General features: G+C 51.7%; 7 protein-coding genes across 7 annotated transcripts; 5 read left to right on the top strand and 2 right to left on the bottom strand.

The window, feature by feature from the left end:
• Positions 1–191: 191 nt before the first annotated feature.
• On the top strand, positions 192–1,287 carry AA0111_g8663 (hypothetical protein; the record flags this gene model as incomplete). The annotated part of the gene is made up of 2 exons (XM_028655135.1): positions 192–829; positions 888–1,287. The coding sequence occupies 2 exons, from the start codon at positions 192–194 to the stop codon at positions 1,285–1,287; spliced, it is 1,038 nt and encodes a 345-aa protein (XP_028503850.1).
• A 157-nt stretch (positions 1,288–1,444) lies between these two features.
• On the bottom strand, positions 1,445–2,910 carry AA0111_g8662 (hypothetical protein; the record flags this gene model as incomplete). The annotated part of the gene is made up of 7 exons (XM_028655134.1): positions 1,445–1,901; positions 1,961–2,090; positions 2,146–2,329; positions 2,380–2,515; positions 2,569–2,609; positions 2,661–2,832; positions 2,885–2,910. The coding sequence occupies 7 exons, from the start codon at positions 2,908–2,910 to the stop codon at positions 1,445–1,447; spliced, it is 1,146 nt and encodes a 381-aa protein (XP_028503849.1).
• Positions 2,911–4,883: 1,973 nt separating this feature from the next.
• AA0111_g8661 (hypothetical protein) lies at positions 4,884–7,298 on the top strand (the record flags this gene model as incomplete). The annotated part of the gene is made up of 2 exons (XM_028655133.1): positions 4,884–5,115; positions 5,167–7,298. 2 exons carry the CDS (start codon positions 4,884–4,886, stop codon positions 7,296–7,298), a joined length of 2,364 nt encoding a protein of 787 aa, XP_028503852.1.
• A 787-nt stretch (positions 7,299–8,085) lies between these two features.
• On the bottom strand, positions 8,086–10,587 carry AA0111_g8660 (Catalase-peroxidase; the record flags this gene model as incomplete). Its single annotated transcript, XM_028655132.1, has 4 exons — positions 8,086–8,091; positions 8,246–9,747; positions 9,797–10,272; positions 10,325–10,587. The coding sequence occupies 4 exons, from the start codon at positions 10,585–10,587 to the stop codon at positions 8,086–8,088; spliced, it is 2,247 nt and encodes a 748-aa protein (XP_028503851.1).
• A 1,502-nt stretch (positions 10,588–12,089) lies between these two features.
• On the top strand, positions 12,090–13,331 carry AA0111_g8659 (hypothetical protein; the record flags this gene model as incomplete). Its single annotated transcript, XM_028655130.1, has 3 exons — positions 12,090–12,207; positions 12,262–12,458; positions 12,546–13,331. 3 exons carry the CDS (start codon positions 12,090–12,092, stop codon positions 13,329–13,331), a joined length of 1,101 nt encoding a protein of 366 aa, XP_028503706.1.
• A 277-nt stretch (positions 13,332–13,608) lies between these two features.
• Positions 13,609–16,369, top strand: AA0111_g8658 (H(+)/Cl(-) exchange transporter 3; the record flags this gene model as incomplete). Its single annotated transcript, XM_028655129.1, has 3 exons — positions 13,609–13,763; positions 13,817–14,727; positions 14,778–16,369. 3 exons carry the CDS (start codon positions 13,609–13,611, stop codon positions 16,367–16,369), a joined length of 2,658 nt encoding a protein of 885 aa, XP_028503707.1.
• Positions 16,370–17,170: 801 nt separating this feature from the next.
• On the top strand, positions 17,171–19,051 carry AA0111_g8657 (hypothetical protein; the record flags this gene model as incomplete). Its single annotated transcript, XM_028655128.1, has 1 exon — positions 17,171–19,051. The coding sequence occupies one exon, from the start codon at positions 17,171–17,173 to the stop codon at positions 19,049–19,051; it is 1,881 nt and encodes a 626-aa protein (XP_028503700.1).
• Positions 19,052–19,726: the final 675 nt, after the last annotated feature.

Raw genomic sequence — 19,726 nt, 5'->3', positions numbered from 1 at the left:
AATGACGAAAATAGTTAACAGCGATGATGATTGAGGAAGATCGCGAGTGGTCGCAGCTAGCGTTGAGGAGAAGACAGCTCCGAACCAAAATCTTGGCATTCCCGCGGACTTCGCTGTACGTCATTCCTCACTAGATATATGTCCAGCCAAATCCCACTCAGGCAGCATCATCGCTCTGAAGCGCTTTCACGATGCATCGAGTACGACCACGACTCAGCGCCTTCCGCCCTGCGCCTCGTTTGCCCCAGCATGCACACCAATCCTTCCGCACCCACTCACAAACACGCGCCTACCAACAACTCCCCTTCGGCGGTCGAGGCAATGGCCCCCAGTACAAACGCTTCAGCGCACAGTCTGGCGGCATATCTGGTCTCCTGTATCGCTGGGCCCAACGCCCAACTTTCTACCGCGACGTTGGCCTGATCAGCGCAGGCACCGGTGGCGTTTACCTGTACAACCTCGAACAAGTGCCCGTTTCCGGTCGCCGTCGGTTCAACATCATCTCACCTGGTATCGAAGAAGCGCTGGGGCAGCAATCCGTCGAACAAGTCCGACAAGAATACCAAGGCAGGATATTATCGGATAGCGATGCGAGAGTCCGGCAGGTGAAGAGGGTTCTGGAGCGGTTATTGCCGTATGCCGAGGGTGAAGGGCTCAAAGATCTGAACTGGGAAGTCACAGTCATCGAGTCTCCGGAGCAAAACGCTTTTGTTGCGCCTGGGGGGAAAGTCTTTGTTTTCACAGGGATTCTGCCGTTGTGCAGGGACGAAGATGGCATTGCGGCGGTGTTGGGCCATGAGATTGCGCATGTCGTTGCGCATCATACCGCGTTAGTGTTCATGTTTCTCTTCCTCGAATGTCTTGAAGGCGTACTAACGGGGATATAGTGAACGCATGTCCCAAGCCCCTTTGATTCTCCTCGGCGCCCTCGCCCTATCTATGTTCGATGTGTCCTTCTACTCAGGCAAAATGCTCCTCGATCTCTTCCTCTCCATGCCCGCATCGCGCAAACACGAAGCCGAGGCTGATTACATTGGCCTCTTGATGATGGCGCAAGGTTGCTATCGACCAGAAGCCGCGATGCAGTTCTGGACGCGCATGGAGAAGGCGGGCGGGGCGGGCCCGCCGCAGATACTGAGTACACACCCGAGTCACCACAACAGAGAAGAGAAGATTAGGGAATGGCTACCCCAGGCTATGGAGAAGGCTGAAGCGAGCGACTGTGCAGTCACAAGTCAACTAGCTACTCAGTTTAGCTCCGCGATTGATGGCTTTGGACGTTGGTGAGGTATTGCTAAATTTTGGGCGTCAAGGCGCTTGTACTAACACCCTGTATAATACTGCATGAGTATACTAACACCGAGTAACGATAACGACACGATAATGAATACTTTCTCACACTTGGTAGAAGTACCCGGCTTGAAACACGATCCTCGATATAATGTCATAATTTCTTATACTCTACTATCCTCGGCACACCTGTTCTAGTCAAAACACGCACGTCCGCTGTCCTTGTTACGCCAATACTAGGCCTACCCATCGATTCCGGGTAGACTGAATCCCTCTCCCCCACGTCCGATATGCTATCATCAAAATAACTGTTTCCCATATCCATAGCCTTTCCCATCTCCTTCTCTGTAACCGTCAGTCTTCTCTCCCCATCAAAGTCAAAAGCGCCACCCGTTCCCTTCTCGAGGTCGTCATCGTCGTCGATGCTGACCAAGTTCTTCTCCCCCCAACTCCCCCGGTACCCTGGTATGGTGGGTACTTCAGATGGTGTGGCGGTTCGGTGAGGGCAGTTGAAAACTTGCTTAAGTAAAGGAGAGAGGGAGGGAAGAGACGCGGCAAGTATACCGATGTCAACTTCGATTTGAGACCATACTGGAACCCACGACCAGCCCCTGTGATTGGTATGTTAGTCGATTCATTAGTACGGGAGAAACATCGGAAGTGGACGTACCAGCTGAAATCCACTTCTTGCCAAGTACTTCCTGGTCTGATGGGACTGTCAGACATGACAATCTCGCAGAGACGCATGGAACTGGCTACAACTGGGATGACGCCGATAGAGAGAATGACTGCTAGAGCCGCTGAAACCATGATCAGCATTACGCATTTGACAACTCCACACGTGCGTTGACTTACTTCTCTGTCTCTTGTTGAACTTGATTACCCAGATCAACGGCAAAGGGAAGATCAACAAGACGATATCTGTAACGACATTGATGGCACCCGAGATGACCATGAACATGGCGGCATTGATGCATCCATCAGGTTGAGCTTCGATGTCCCAGACGCGTGATACTGGTGTGCAGATGAATAATTGGGTCTTTCAAACATGTCAGTCATGATCACTATACAAGCAAGGACGGTGCTTACGAGAAAGACAGAGAAACTGAAGGCAGTCATGAAGGCAGCTACTGTCCATACGGCGGGTGACTGTACGATCCATGGCAAACCCTGTTTGCCATATCCAATTCGGTAGTAGAGAGCTAGGATACTCATCTTAACAGTCCTACAATTACGTTAGCCCTAATATTGTGTAAGAAGAGCGATGGTGCGGCATACCAATTCGCCACAAAATAGATCAACATATTGATCCATTGGTACTAGTCGGCTGTCAGTATGAAGTGGAATATCTCACTATGAGTTGATAGTACCATGAGCATCTCATCGAACTGCTCAACATGTAGCTCCGATGCGTGTCGTCCTTGTCCATGTTTGATCTGTAATATGATGGTAACTGTTTGTGCAGCTCCAAGTGTGACGGCGATGGCGATAAAGAGGTCGTCTAAGCCAAATTTCTTGACTATGTATCCGCGAGTAAAGCATCTATTAGATATCAGCAATGCGATACCGGGTTACTACAAAGTTGCGTCCTTACCGAAGAGCCACAACTGCCACTGCCATTGTGTACATGGCCATGCTGACTCGGCTTATTACCGGCCCTTGGTCACGTCCGTTCGCGACATATACGATGTGTCCCATTGCGAGTTCGGTATGTGGCTGAGCTATACAACGTTCGAAGGTTTGACATGAGGCTGCGAGAGTTAATCTTACAATGGCGCAAAGATTCTAAAACGCCCGACTGGAGAAGAGGGAAAAAAGAAAGAAAGTAGAGGATGATCGTCAGACTAGAGTGCCAAACGGGACCTGCACACATCTAATACAGCGTGGATAAGTTACGACACCGAAAGTGCGACAGCGCGATCGGACGTTGCAAGACTCCTGCTCAGCATGATTGACGCGGCGCTGCTTGAAACTGAGATTACCTTCCAGAAGCATATCAAACGGTGCACAAAGAGACACGCGGCCTGTGCATACCTCTTCTCGGCATCGGTATTGTGGATTGTCGCGTGGTAATGGTGCGGCGCGCCCTGTCGCAGCGCGCATCTCGAAACCTTGTTTAGACCCACGATCCCGGGACATTGGGTATCGGAAGTATGTTGGAAGACATGGCCTCGGGTTCCAAGAACCGCAGCCTGAACGAATGGTTCGAGTGTTTATGAGATAGAATGCGATTGGCCGTGTGGTGCACAAAGCTAGACGGGATATCCCGGTGTGGCTGGTGAAGCATCGCAATGATGGCATAAACGTGTTCTTTGGTGTCTCAGGAGATCGTTGGACAGACGACTTTAGGCATATTAGGACGCGTGCCAGAACCTGGAGCTGGGGAGTTTATGGATTTGCATCATAGTGCATCCGTTGCCGATCGCTATTTTTGTGTTTGCGATGGAAACTTGACAGGTGAAGTCAAAGCACGTGGCCCAGGAGAGGGCTAGCCACTGAACATAGCTCACCGGGCGTGGAACAGGCCGAAGACAAAACAGAACGGTTCATCATGGTCGCGATGGCAGCAATGTTCGAAAAGACATAATTATCCGATGTAGCTCCTTAAGCAGCACTACCACCCGGGTACCTACAGGCATAATCCGTTTGCTATCTTGCGCATGTGAAGGTGTCTAAAGATCCACACCGCCACCTTGAGCGATATGCAGTCGCCACTGACGCTCGCGATGGCTACATCAGGATGCGTCAGCTAAAAGATGATGGTGCTGGTTGTTGCTGGTGCTGGGAGAAAATGAGTGAAGCTTGCTTCCGTAGTGCTTGAGGTCGGGCCATGCGGTGGAGGATCGCCGCGGAGAGAGCTGTCTTCGGTTACGGGTGGCTAATGAGGCCGTTGTGGTGGGCCAGCTTGTGGACATAGCGCGAATAATGTTGGACGTTGCATTCACGTCACTCTTGAAGCATAGCAACCCCCCGCCAAAAGAATGGAGGCTCGGAAAGACGCAGGGTCTGCCAGAAGGGTGCGGAGATGCGCGATAGACTTTAGAGGCAGCGCAGAGGGGTTTACTGTGACTGCAACCACGATACTGGTCTCAACGTCCACAAGCTCCCAAGCCCTCCACATGCGCGCATCTCGCCCAACGGAACAGGGAAGCCGCAACTCAACAATCGAGCCGCTCCTGCCTTGAAGCTGCATCCACGCTTCCTTCAATACCTCGGATCGATATCTCGATTTTTTGCCTTTTGAGGCAAGCACGTTTCTTTTCGTGGGAAGCAACTAACGGCTTCTCATCACCCCACCGCGCGGTAAGCTGCTATCCTCGACTGACACTCGCAACCCCTCCCTCCCCTCTGTACTACACCTATTCCCCTCCAACCCCCGTTGTATGACCGGACGCTCTCATCGCCAGCTTGTACGGGCTCTGTAGCCTACTAGCATACCGCCATCTTCAACAACTAACGATATTCCTCTCCCAGTAGACCCTACCCATTAACCGCCGCGGCTTCCCAGGCACGCGAGCGATCCTGTATACCCCACTCTCATACCTCCACCTTCTGGGCCTCTGCCCCTGCGGAACATCACCGCTCACGACACCATGGCCGGCCATGCGACCATCACCTTCTCGCAGACGGGTGTGCAGCCACCCGTCTATGTCACTACCTCCATAAACGACTGGACGCCGGTTGAGATGGACGTGAATGAAGACAAAACCGCCTCGGACAACCTGATCTTTCGCAAAGAGTTCAATGACGTTGCTGAAGGCAGCTACCAATACAAAATCCGCGTGGGAGAAGACCACTGGGTATTGGACGAGTCAAAAGAGACTGGTATGTTTGCTCATGTAGGTATGAAAAGGCTTTTTTAATGACCTCACGCAGCTGCCACCGACGATGGCATTCGCAACAATGTCATCCATGTCAAAGTCGCCAGCGAAAACAACTCGTTGAAATCAGCACGCGAAGCCCCCGCAGTACAGGAAACTCCCTCCGAACAGGAATCGCTGAAGGCTTCTCTCGCAAACCCGTCGAAGATACCAGAGGATCGAAAAGACAGTACAATGGGTGATCAGCTATCCAGTGTTCCAGTTTCCTCCATGGTAGTCGACAAGGTTGAGGACCAAAAGCAGCCAGCCTATGGCAACACCCACCACCTCGACCTTCCTGTAGATGCTGCTAAGCGCTCGACCGACGCAAAGCCCGACTATGAAGAAACGAAAGTGGACTCGCCAATCAAGACAGAAACACCCAAATCGCCTGAAATCCCGCTTCTAGTTGTCGACAAGACGGATGATCGGCCCGCATATGGAGATGATTTCGGCGAGGATGCCACGACTGCTCAGAAGGTTGCACATGATATGAGGGCCTCAGACACGCAACCAGACATACTTACCATCACACCAGAGTCTCATACAGAACCAGGTGATACTGAAGACGACCAAACTGCTCCATTATTTCGTCATGAATCTTTTCAGGCGGACGACGAAGAATCACAGGCACCTCCAAAGATTACTGTTGACGATGAATCCACACAATCATCAACGGACCAGACCAGTTCCGGAGATGCAATGGATACACCTCCTGAGCCTGAGGATGGTGACGAGCTAAATCTAGCGCCCTTGCTTAGCCATGAGACTGAACTCGGAGGTAGCGTAAGCGAAGCGAGAGACGGACTACATGTTTCTCATGAAGGCAATGATGACGAGGACGATGTTGACGATTCTGACGGCGCCCCTCTTCTTCCTCACGAAACCGGCTTTACCGAGGACGATGGGGCTGACACCGAATCTGACGACGAGAGGAATGAGCTGGACAGATACCCATTACTATCACACGAAAGTGGTTTTTCGGACTATAAGAAAAGCGAGACCCTCACTAAGAGTGAAAATTCTGAGAACCGGGAGCCACAGCAGTATGGAGCATATGGTAACGAGGACGAGGACGAGGGTAACCGTGACGCTGAGGATGACGACACACCTCTTCTTCCACATGAACGAGAATCAGCCTTCGTCAGCAGCACTGGCTCAGACTTCTCACAGGACGATGCTCCTTTCTCTTTGGAGAAGCAGCCAACATTTGGTTATGAGACAGACAATGCGCGAGAGTTGTTCGGCGCAGCCGATCGACACGACTTCTTCAGAGGACGAACGGGGAGTAATCTTCCTCACAGGCTACCTCAATCAGACGCGGAGGACCAAGACCTTAATGACCCATCCTTGGAACGATTCCCAACCAACCGAGAATCGATTTTGGCACGTGTAGCGACGATTGGTATGCATCTTCCTGAGGATGAATCGATGCATGAACGCCCACATTCTCCGCAGCCATCTGTCCTGTCTCAAGCCTGCTCTTCCATCGATCTTGTTCCCGTCAAATCATATGCTTCGTTGGCATCTGTACCTGAGGACGAGAACAGTGATGAAGATGAAGGGTACCATCATGATCTGGATAGTATGCCATCACCTGTGTACATCAGTCACAACACCACCCGTAGGTCCAGTCCGCCGGCCAGATTCGTGCGAGACCCATATGCAGCCTCTTTAGCAGATGATAACGAGCAACTCGGAGATGCATTCGACACCAAGATCGACGAGCCTGGCTCCCATACCCAGGAGTCTAGCGAAGCGGAAAGTGTTGCTAAGCATGACGGCGCCAAAGACATCTCAGGGGCCCACAGCGCTCTGCTCGATGCCATCTCTGCACCAGTCAACATGGCAAAATCTGCAACAGAATTAGTCACATCTGAACCAAAAACCACCACTTCGGAGGCCCATCCTGTCTCTAATCTGGACTCTGAGCTTCGGCAACGCAGAGCAGTATTGGAGGAATCCTCGCAAACAGAAGAAGAAATGCCAGAAAGCACTGCAGATGATTTCAGCATCACGGACAAGATCGTCGAGGCAGCGAAGCCTGCACTCGCACAGCGATCAGATTATCGCAGAGACAACTTCCTCCAACATGTGTTCCGAGCTATGTTTGCTGCTTGTTTTGGCGATCGGAAACGAGCCAGGTGAGCAAACACTATTTCCTTTCTCCTGAAATCCTTGAGTATGTGCCTTGTGGCACTCTTCCTCCACTCGTTCTTCGCCATATAGTAACTGAACTGAGGGAAACTATCGCTAACATGATATTACAGTGCTTCCGCTCTCGTTCTTGGTACAACCGCTGCAACCTACTATTACGCTGCAAAAGCATCGAGATAAGAAGATAAGCACAAAGTGGGACACAAAATGATCAAGATTGGTATGAGGTTGAAGTTGGCATTGCACCACACTGTACGATATAATGGGCACGAAGTGAGCATAGCGACGCGGGAACTGCCATGCATTGCACTGCATACGCGTAACGAGATTAATGACCTGGGTTTCACGATACATAAGCATGCGCTCTAGCGCACTGGCGTTTCATATAGCATTCACTCTCCTCTTGCTCAAGCTCCAACAATCCTATCTTACAACAAGAAATGGAAAACGTGTTTTTGTGCTGCACATACATTATTCTAGATTGAACATGATACTGGCTGGACAGTAACTACGATACATGGGTGGCGAGGACTAGCATCACGAAACTTGCGAAATCTTTTCCATCTCTCAGCGGTCCAATTCAACAACAATGTGAGACATCACAAGCGTATAATCAGACATGACAGATAGCTTGAGCAGTCATCACAATGAGACAGAAGCAACCAAGTATGACTTATATCATGGTCTCATTTCTTCTGTATATTCCTACACAGTGGTACTACCTAGGTATCTCATATCTTCATAGCAAAGGTTTCTTCATGTAAAACAGCGACAAGACTCAAGTCTATTGAAGCAATCGTCAGTGAGTGTAACACAACGGCAACCACCATGCTACACACTCAGAAAATAGCACACGCAGAAATAGGGAAACGAAACGCGACTGGCGCTGCATTTTCTTACAGACGCGGCCGGTTTGCTCCACTCGGTTGTGCACTCACCGACTTGTTCTTGATATCGTATCGGTCGTTGTTCATAATCTTCTCCCAGCCGGCAACAAACTCCTTGACGAACTTGTCCGCGTTGTCGGGCGACGCATAGGTCTCTGCGATAGAGCGGAGTTCGGGGTGCGCACCAAAGACAAGGTCGTGGCGAGTGGCGGTCCACTTCTTCTGGCCAGACTTGCGGTCAACGCCCTCGTACAGCTCCTTGCTTGCGTCGGTTGCCTTCCACTCGGTGTTGTTGTCCAGAAGGTTGACGAAGAAGTCGTTGGTGAGTTGACCGGGACGCTTGGTGAAGATACCGTGGGATGAACCGTCCCAGTTGGCGTTCAGCGCACGCATACCACCGGTAAGAACGACCATCTCGGGTGCAGTGAGGCGGAGGAGATGAGCCTTGTCAACGTCAAGTTGCTCGGTGCGGACACGCTCAGTACCCTTGCCGAAGTTACGGAAACCATCGGTGACGGGCTCAAGGTGCTCGAAAGACTGAACATCGGTCTGCTCCTGCGAGGCGTCGGTGCGGCCGGGTGTGAAAGGAACGGATACACCAGCGGCCTTTTCAACAGCAGCAGTACCGGCCAAGACAATCAAGTCAGCGAGAGAAACCTTCTTGTTGCCACCGTTGAACTTGGACTGAATGCCCTCAAGAGCCTTGAGGACGTCAGCAAGCTCCTTGGGGTTGTTGACCTCCCAGTCCTTCTGAGGAGCGAGGCGGATACGGGCACCGTTGGCGCCTCCACGCTTGTCGCTGCCACGGAAAGAAGCTGCCGAAGCCCAAGCAGTGCGGATGAGCTTAGCAGGCTCGATGCCAGCGTCAAGGATCTGCTTCTTCAAGGTGGAGATCTCAGCGTCGCCAATGATCTCGCCCTCAGGCTGAGGAACGGGGTCCTCCCAGATGAGTACCTCCTTGGGAATCTCAGGACCCAGCCACCTAGAGCGAGGGCCCATGTCGCGGTGGAGAAGCTTGAACCATGCGCGAACAAAGGCGTCGTGAAGCTCCTCTGGGTGGTCCAACCAACGACGAGTGATCTTCTCGTAGGCGGGATCCATGCGCATCGACAAGTCGGTGGTGAGCATCCTTGGCTTGTGCTTCTTGCCCTGGTCGTAGGCGTCGGGGATGATCTTGTCATCGGTCTTAGCGACCCACTGGTTGGCACCAGCAGGGCTCTTCTCGAGCTCCCACTCGTACTTGTAGAGGTACTCAAGGTACTTGTTACTCCACTTGGTGGGTGTGCCAGTCCAGGTGACCTCGAGACCACTGGTGATGGTGTCAGGTCCGTTACCGCGACCGTGCTTGTTCATCCAGCCAAATCCTTGTGTTGCAAGATCCTCAGAGTTGGGGTCTGGGCCAGTGTTCTCCGAAGGAGCAGCCCCGTGGGTCTTTCCGAAAGAGTGACCACCAATGATGAGGGCAGCGGTCTCTTCGTCGTTCATGGCCATACGGCCAAATGTTGTGCGGATGTCGTGAGCAGCGGCAACGGGGTCAGGAACGCCCTCGGGACCTGAAAATGTTAGATTGATGAATCTAGATATTTGACCGGTTGTGCTTACCTTCTGGGTTTACATAGATGAGACCCATGTGTGCGGCCGCCAAAGGCTTCTCGAGATTCCGCGATGTGTGGGTCTCGTCCTTGTCAACCTTGTGCTGGTCACCGTCCATAATGCCCTCGCCCTTGACACCCTTGGCGCCATCGGCGTAGCGGACGTCGCTGCCGAGCCACTCAGTCTCGCCACCCCAGTAGACGGACTCGTCAGACTGGAAAGTGTCGGCGCGGCCACCAGCGAAACCGAAGGTTGGGCAACCCATGGACTCAAGGGCGACGTTGCCAGTGAGAAGCATCAAGTCGGCCCACGAGATCTTGTTTCCGTACTTTTGTTTGATAGGCCAGAGGAGGCGGCGAGCCTTGTCGAGGGAGACGTTGTCGGGCCATGCGTTGAGGGGAGCAAAGCGCTGCTGTCCCTCACCACCGCCACCACGGCCGTCGGTAACACGGTAGGTACCAGCAGAGTGCCATGCCATACGGACGCTATGATGAGTGTTAGCTTGGCTTGTCGAGGCCAATTGGATCTCGAACGTACAAAAGACCACCGTAGTGACCAAAGTCGGCAGGCCACCAGTCCTGGGAGTCGGTCATCAGGGCGTTGATGTCCTTCTTCAATGCATCGTAGTCGAGCTTCTTGAACTCCTCGACATAGTTGAAATCAGCGCCGAGGGGGTTCTGTCTGGGGTCATGTTGGCGCAGGATGTTGACCCTGAGCTCGTTTGGCCACCAGTCGGCGTTCCTGGTACCAGCGCCGGCGACGTTGGGCGTCTTCTTCACGGGACACTCGCCTTGAGACATGATGAATCGTTTGGTAGTGTGTTGTAGAAGAGGATGTTTGAAGAAAACAAACTGCAGAGCTCGCTATCGGGACAGCATCTGGGTATATAAGTAGCGGGGCATTCATAAGCACGACCATTCTGGCCAGCACCATACTGGCTTGCCCCTCCCGCACCTGGGCAGTCCGCCAGTGGCTCCGCATCTCTTAGCTCCATCCTGCCTAGCATCACGAGAGGCTCCATCCCACGATTGCGACTTTGACCAAGAACTCTATGCTAATCCGACGTGCTGACAGTGGCACAGTATTCCATTCGTGTAAATTGTCCCTATCTCCCATACGCTCTTCCCAAAAGCCACGATTCTTGTCGCCGCCACACGCAATGCCATGACGTGCGCGAGTGGCATGTGGACCTCTTAGACCCCGCTTTCGGAACCGCACATCATCACTGTAATATTCGCCTTGTGATTGGTCGACGCGAATTCACGTGACAATGAGTAGCACCGAGGCAACGAGAAGCTATGGCGGAAATCGGCGGCTTGATGCGCTGGACAAGGCCAGACACCGACTTTGAGTAAGCCGTCCATCCAGAGCAAACGCATCGCCAACACTGCCAGAGTAGCCAGACCATACTAGATCGCGTAATGCATGGAAACTGCTAGACGCGCCTACACGTGTGATCGACCGGGTATGCCATCATCCATGACTTGACGGCAAATAGAAGTATACGGAATTATAATCTATCAACCATCATTGATCTCAGAACAACTCGCAGTACAATGTCTGAATCAAATTTTCTCAGCCACTCATGAGATCGGCTTCTACACGACTTGGAGTGCTCATCGTGGCAAGAGAATCACCGCGACAATACACGTCTACGCCGTTAGCCTAGGAACTTCGCAAGGTGTTTCCTCATTATTTACTTAGCGGTGACCAACTGCAAGATGATACGCTATGAGATGCACGACGGTGTTATTGCAGTCTTAGTTGAGATCTTTGTTTATCTGAAGTTTGAAGCTGGCCGTCTCACGCCACCCTATCCTGGGAACCCCACGTACATCACCCCGCAACGCTCGCGCTTCATATATGGGGAAAGCCAAGCGCCTTGACGGCTACAAACAGCCACCCACTTCGCTCCTTCATCAGCCCCTCGCTGCGGAAACCTCCCGCTTTTACACTTGTAAGGATGAAAGAACGATTCGAAGCTACTGAATCGCGTTCGTGACGATCAACCTTTTATTGGATGATTGTGGATATATTCCAAGACCGAGGTTGTCACATCGTCGCGCCATTGGTTTGTATGTCACGATGGATGCAGTTCTACTTCGCTATTGGAGAACCTTACTGTGCAAACAGTGATTGTGGGTATCTTGGGTTGAGGGGTAAGATGAAGTTGAGGGGTTCATCTACTGTTGTGCATCCGGTTGTTTGACTCTCCCAGTCTACTTACCTCTACTACTAATTCCAAGCGTAATTGTATAACCTTGCCGATACAACCGATTCATACATACACATATCCAACAACATGGCAGAAGACAAGGTCCAAACTTTTGATATCCCGAAAACATGTAAAGCTGGTGTTGTAGTCAATGAAGGCCCGGACTTCCGCGTCGAGGTTCAGGATGTTCCAGTGCCTGAATGCGGTACGTACTGGAAGACTAAACAGAATGTTTGTAAAGCCCTGACAGCAATGACAGGTCCAACGGACGTACTCATCAAGCTCAACGCGACCGGTATCTGCCACAGCGATCTTCACTTCATGCTCAACGACTGGGCACTACCGAAAATGTCAGACCTCGGTACAAAATGTGCCGGACACGAAGGTAGCGGTGTTATTGTCAAGGTTGGGGATCAGGTCAAGAACCTGAAGCCGGGAATGCGAGCTGGATACAAGGTGAGCAAACTCGCCGTCCACGTGATTCTGCGTGGAAAGGAAGCGAGAGCGCGAGCATCCGAGAGAGCCGAAAACTGACTCTTTCAGCCAATTCAAGATACTTGCGGCTCGTGTGAGCTTTGCCGCAACGGTAACGAATGCTACTGTGCAAAGGCAGTCTTGACCGGATTAATGATTGATGGTTCATACAAGCAGTACATCGTCTCACCCGAACGCTACACAACCCTCGTCCCGGATGGTGTGAACGACTACATAGCAGGGCCGATCATGTGTTCTGCTTCAACAATCTACACATCAATCAAGGAGTCACAACTCCGACCCGGAGACTGGGCCGTCTTCCCCGGCGCAGGGGGCGGTGTTGGCCTACAAGGCGTGCAACTGGCGAAAGCCATGGGTCTACGCGCCATAGCCATTGACACTGGCGACGATAAGCAAAAGCTCTGCATGGAAACTGGAGGCGCTGAGCACTTTATCGACTTTAAGAAAGTAGAAAACGTAGGCGAGGAGGTAGTACGGTTGTGCGATGGTATCGGCGCCCACGGTGTCTTCGTCACTGCTGTTCAGACTTACCCAAACTCGATATCATACCTCGGTGGCCGCGTTGGTGGAAAGGTGATGTGCATCGGACTGCCGCCGGCTGGGACTCAGCACATTGATGTCGACCCGAACCAAATGTGCTTCAGGAAACAGAGTGTACAGGGTACACTTGTGAGCAGCATGGCGGACGTGGACAAGACGCTTGACTTTGCTAAGCGGGGATTGCTGAAGCCGATTTACACGGTGTATCCGTTGAGCAAGTTCAACGAGGCTGTGCAGAAGCTGAAGCGTGGGGAGATTGCTGGACGAGCAGTTGTCGATTTTAACATGGAGTAGGTATATGGCGGGGTTTCTCTGTGAAAAATGGTGAAATCAAAATTTCCAGAAGTTTGTACGGCGAGGTTGGCATAGCGTTTGAATTGTGATGATGGCTGTAGTTTGCATGTGATGGATTGTCCCTGGGAATGCACAGACCAACCTTATTCGTCACACCTGTGTTATCGAACGTCAACCACGCCTCACGATCCATCGCTACAACAGAACATCTCTTCGCTTTACGTAATGATTGCTTGAGAAATGCGCCCCAGCTTTCATTGGAGTATATGTCGAGGGCATGTCCAGCTCGTCGTCAAATCCGTCCTCCCGCGGACAGGCTGAAGCATCATCGAGCCGCACATTGAACGGGAAGCAGCCAGTTGTTGAGGACGACCACAGCGATGAAGAGGAACTGCTGGCGGATGATCCGCTAGAGCGCGATCTACCTGAACAGTAAGCAGATGCAGCACGTTTTTGATGTGCTCTATATTAAGATGCGTCTCCAGACTCTCCTTCAAGCGCAGAGCCAAGGCATCCACGTCCTCCTTCGGCTTCTCGCGATACCTCCCCTCCTCCCTCGGTTCATCCAGCAATCGCACCTCGCCCCAGCCACGATCGCACCGCCCGAATGGCTCAACGGAGCTTATACTCAACTATCTCGATACACCTGGCAATGCGGGCGAACATCTCCAAGACACCAAAGACGCGAATGGACTAGACTGGTACATCGAAGGCCCCGGGCGGAGAGTTGGATACGACGACCTCACCGCAATTGATTGGATTTTCGAATACGCAAAGGAACGACAACGACTGCGCTATCTATACACTGGTTCTAGCGGTGTGCTTGGCCATATCAAACAGTTGGCGGATGCAAGCCAGGTCTGGATCATTCTGGTTGCTGCCGGCATACTGAGCGGAGGTATTGCAGCCTTTATCGACGTGGCCAGTAATTGGCTTGCAGATCTCAAGACGGGTTACTGTCACAATTTTGATGGAGACGGGCGGTTCTACCTGAATAAGAGCTTCTGTTGTTGGGGAATCGAGGAAGAGCAGGCTTGCCATGACTGGAACTCTTGGGGTGCTGCCATGGGAATTGACAGCGTCGGTGGAAGATATGTTGTCGAGTACATATTCTTTGTGCTCTTTTCAGTGCTCTTCGCAGCATGCGCTAGCCTCCTGGTGCGAGAGTTTTCGCCCTATGCGAAGCACAGTGGTATACCTGAGATCAAGACTGTCCTGGGCGGTTTTGTCATTCGGCACTTTTTAGGCGGATGGACTTTGGTCACGAAGACGATCGGATTGTGCTTCGCAGTCGCTTCTGGTCTGTGGCTGGGCAAAGAGGGTCCATTGGTACACGTCGCATGCTGCTCGGCAAACCTATTCATGAAGCTATTTGGTAACGTAAATGGCAATGAAGGTCAGGCTTGTTACCCCGCTGTTTTCCCAAATACACTAACATCAGAACAGCAAGGAAACGAGAGGTGTTCTCGGCCGCGGCTGCAGCAGGTATCTCAGTCGCTTTCGGTGCGCCTATTGGTGGCGTGTTGTTCAGTCTCGAACAACTGTCGTACTACTTTCCGGACAAAACCATGTGGAGCAGTTTCGTATGCGCGATGGTTGCCGCTGTCACGCTACAGGCCTGTAACCCGTTCCACACCGGGAAACTCGTCTTGTACCAAGTCACGTACCATAGCGGGTGGCATGACTTTGAGCTGCTACCTTTCGCATTTCTCGGAATCTTAGGTGGACTATTCGGAGGCTTCTTCATCAAGCTCAATATGGGCGTTGCTGAATGGCGCAAGAACCGACAATATCTCAAAGGGCCAGTGACGGAAGTGGTCATTGTATCGCTTATCACAGCGCTTATCAGCTTTCCCATCAAGTTTATGCGCGCTCAGGCGTCTGAGCTTGTGCATATCTTGTTTGCCGAATGCGCAGACATCAATGAGGACACACTCGGTCTATGCAAATCTGGCAAAGCGAATACAGGAGTCATCGCGCTCTTGCTGATCTCCTCTGGACTTGGCATTATACTCTCGGGCTTCACATTCGGACTGCAGATTCCTGCCGGTATTATCCTCCCATCTATGGCTATCGGTGGTCTTTTTGGACGTGCTGTAGGGCTTTCAGTCGAAGTGGTCCAGGCGGCGTGGCCAGCCCTTTTTGTCTTCAAATCCTGCGAACCGGACGTACCCTGTGTAACCCCAGGCACGTACGCTATTGTTGGTGCCGCATCAGCGCTTGCCGGGACGACACGAATGACTGTATCGATCGTGGTTATCATGTTTGAACTTACCGGAGCGCTCACTTACGTTCTGCCTATCATGATCGCAGTCATGATCAGTAAGTGGATTGGCGACGCAATCTCTCCCCGTGGTATCTACGAGTCTTGGATACACTTCAAGGGCTACCCTTTCCTTGACAATCGAGAAGACAATGGTTCTAGCATTCCTGATGTCGGGGCAAGCCATGTTATGACACGCATCGAGGACTTGACTGCAATCACAGCAACCGGTCATACCATTGGTTCACTGCGCCAACTTCTATCTCAACATAGATTCCGTGGCTTTCCCGTTATAGACAACAGTCGCGATGCTCTTCTACTTGGTTACATTTCCAGAACTGAATTGCAGTACGCACTTCAACTCGCTTTGACGCCTCCACGAAGCTTGGCTGCCGAAACAGAAGCTTATTTCTCTCATCAACCCCTCTCGGATCCCACGACATCACTCGATCTCCGACCCTGGATGGACCAGACACCGATTACCCTCAACGCCAAAGCTAGTTTCCAGCTCACTGTGTCCATGTTTCAAAAGCTTGGTCTCCGCTATGTTTTGTTTACCGATCGAGGTATGTTGAAAGGCTTGCTCACCAAGAAAGACGTTTGGTACGTCATGAACGGCATTGAAGAAGAGCGCGAAGAAGGCGGTGCAGGCATTGGTGTCGGGAGAGGGGGACTTAGAGAAGAAGGCGGTGATGACGAAGAGAGCGAAGAGAGGGGATTACTCGGTACACCAGAGGAGGAACAGGATGACTTCATTGGTGCGCACGACAGATAGTCGCGTGCAGAAGCTGTAGTTCTCATTGCACATGTACAAGTAGAAGCTCTGTAATCATTATCAAAAGAAACTTCGAACTCTAATTGTAAGACGTGTTTCTGGTGATCTCACGGGAATCCGCAGATCCGGAGGATGGCAAGGATAACATCCGATCGTTGTTGTGGCAGGTTGGCCGTTGATCGGGGTGGGGGAGGCATGTGCGCTGGAAACCCACAAATAGAAGTCTCGCCCTCTGTTCCTGCAGGCACCGCTACAGGCTCGTTGTTTCGGCCTTCGCGACGTTTGTAGAAGGTCACGAGGTATGCCTGCATCGACAACGAAGGGCTACCTGTCCACCGCTCAAATACGCGCCAAGGCCACTGGCGTCCAATCACATATGCTTGTCATCTAGCGTTGTGTAAGCAGACAGTAAAGGGCCTAGCGCGTGGCTATACCGCGGCTTTCTTGCTACCTGCATAGACCCGCCCTTAACAGCCGGCCGCGCCCATTCCGACTTCAGAGCCTTTCACTCCTTCGGCCTTTGACGTGTCCCCTCGTTTTCTAAACGTCTTTGACCTCCCAAACAAAAGCAACACAATTTGAACCCGAGAATCAAAGATCTACGCCCATCATGCAACCCTCGTTAGCGTAGCGCAAAAGCACCCAGCGGCTATGACTGAACCTTGGCATACGTCGCGGACAGGACATCGACGACGATTACCGCGTTGAACAGATCCCACAGCTTGCCCGCCATTACGACACTCTACACATTTTCTTTCATTTTTCCCAGATCCACATCCACACACGAACTAGGGAGACGACATGGCGGCGACCGAAACCGAGAGAAAGAGCAGGAGGAAGCATTCGTCATCGGCGAAGACTTCGAAACCACGTTCCTCCTCCAGGAAACCACGAGTATCGCCTTCAGTAGCAGATATGTACTTGCAAGATTATGCGCCTCCAGTCCAGGCGACTTCGCCTCAGCGTGTGACAGCGACGAGGCCTACCCCACCTCTTTATGGCTATTCTGCAAGTCCACCTCAGCACGCGGTCTATCGTCAGATGCCTGGTTCTTTCCCAGAAGATGGTTATCTATATGGGTCTCCACCGCCGCAACCCGTTCAACCCTATGCTAGTCAATCGACTATTCGCTTTGCTTCTCCACCACCCCATGAGCCCCGTGGTCAAGGTCCATTCGAACAACAGTGGAACAGCCTTGATCGGATGGCCGCCAAATCGTACAGGAATCTCCGAGATACGGCTGGAAAGAGCGTGACGAATCTGACTGCCAGCTGCATCGAGCGACCTACGGCAGCTGTCGCTACCAAGAGCATGCAGACTTTGTGCAAAGGAGCCGCGCTGTACGATATAATCAGCTCAAAATTCGACTCGGTCATCACCAGTATCGACGACGATCACTTCAGCGGCAAAGAACAGGATCTCATGATGGAGTTCAGTGAGCAGCAGCAGGAAGAGGCCCAGAGAACGAGTCCACCACTCGGCGAACCCAGACGCCGGCGTCAACACGACGTACAGTCTCACTCTAGTAGCGACAAAGGGTCAAATCACTTTTCGAAGGTGTGGCTTTACTCTAATTCCCGACTACCACCTCATTTGCCGCCGTTCAAGGTCTATCTGCCTACATATCCCCTACTTTGCTTAGCAGCAACCTACTCGGAGAAAGCCTACACGCCTCCAGGCACGAAGAAGAACCCTGAAATGGAGACCTTCATCCCTGCTGATTGGCGCAGTGGAACGAAAGCCATGGTACTCAAGTCCATTCCTGTGGAAGAACTGAACACCATTGTCTTCGCCATTCGCGGAAGTCAGACCTTTATGGACTGGGCTGTCAACTACAACTCGGCGCCTCACAGCCCAGAAAAGTTCCTCGACGACCCTTCGAATTTATGCCACGCTGGCTTCCTTTACGTGGCAAAGAAAATGATCAAGCCCGTGGCAGAGCGTTTGAAGGTTTTGCTTCAAGAAAACCCTGCACGTTCTAATTGCAGTTTGCTCATCACCGGTCACTCCGCTGGCGGAGCTGTCGCCGCACTGCTTTATGGGCATATGATGAGCACGAAGATCAATTCTGAGCTTAATTACCTTACGAGTTTCTTCAAGCGTGTCCACTGCGTCACGTTCGGTGCGCCACCTGTTACTCTGTATCCGCTAAAGAAGCCTGACGACAAGCGCCATCGCAAGAGTCTCTTCTACGGATTCATCAACGAAGGCGATCCTATACCGCGAGCGGACAAGAGCGTGCTGAAGAGCTTGCTGAAGCTCTACGCCAGTCCAGCACCCGTTGCTGTTTCGAACATAGCTTCAACCATCACATCAATGTCCAAGCCCAACCTCCGAGACCCGTCGCAATCTTCCCCACCTAAGACAAAATCGAAGTATGGTTTTGCCCAGCGACTTAGCAGGCCTTCCAAATCCTCGCTACAAACAAACACGTCCAGCTCTACCTCTTCAACGCTTCCAGCGTGGCCCATACCAGCGTGCACTTTATCACCTGCAGGCCGACTAGTAGTACTTAGGCAGCGCGTTGGAAGCAGGGTTGAAGACGATATCGAAGCAGTGACTGTGGACGACGAGATGCTGAGGAAGGTTGTATACGGTGATCTGCTGAAACACCAGATGGCCGTCTACAAGAAGAGGATCGAGAACGTCGCTGTTAAAGCGGTGACTGCGAATGGGTGTTGAGTAGCAGAGATGGGTTGACTGTACATGAAATTGATAACCGCACACAGAAATGAATGAGCGATGAATTTATGTACCCAAATTTTTGAACTTCTGTTCTTGTTCCCCTGTGCTGCTGTATTGCCTTTGTCTAGTTTCCGTGTTTCAAAATCTACCAACCACGCCGTCGCCAGTGCTTCAGATCCCAGGAGGGAGATGGCGGCTTTCCATTGCATGGAAGTACGGACTGCACAACAGAGGATACCACCCCGTCTACATTTTCTACCATACAAGTTTTAACACTCTTCTGTATCACGTCAACTGCTACAGGAGCGGCACTCCTTCTACTTCCTCACTTATGTAATGTTCAAAATACGAGTGAGTTGTCGCACAGCTAACAGCATGAGAAAAAGATGTGTCTCATCCATAAGGAACTCGCGAATTTATGGACGTTGAAGACTCTTCTCTACAAGAGTGTGGAAGTAGGAAACAAACACCAAGCTAGGAAAAGCCATTATAATCCGGAACACTTCTCATCTCTTTTGTATCGAGCGAAAGATGATTGAGAGTACTGCGAAATGCGTAAATGCCAAGGCTCATGGCTTTGGCAGAAGGATACCTAGGTAGCTTGGCTGAGAGCTTTTTGCAATGAATTAGCCTAGGAACTGCAAATCGAATCGAACAAATCCCGTTCTGAAC

The sequence above is a fragment of the Alternaria arborescens genome (genome assembly GCF_004154835.1).
Source record: "Alternaria arborescens strain FERA 675 chromosome Unknown contig_22, whole genome shotgun sequence".
NCBI lineage: Eukaryota > Fungi > Ascomycota > Dothideomycetes > Pleosporales > Pleosporaceae > Alternaria > Alternaria arborescens.
The sequence above is the reverse complement of the archived record's forward strand: the minus strand, read 5'-3'. Positions and strand labels throughout refer to the sequence as shown.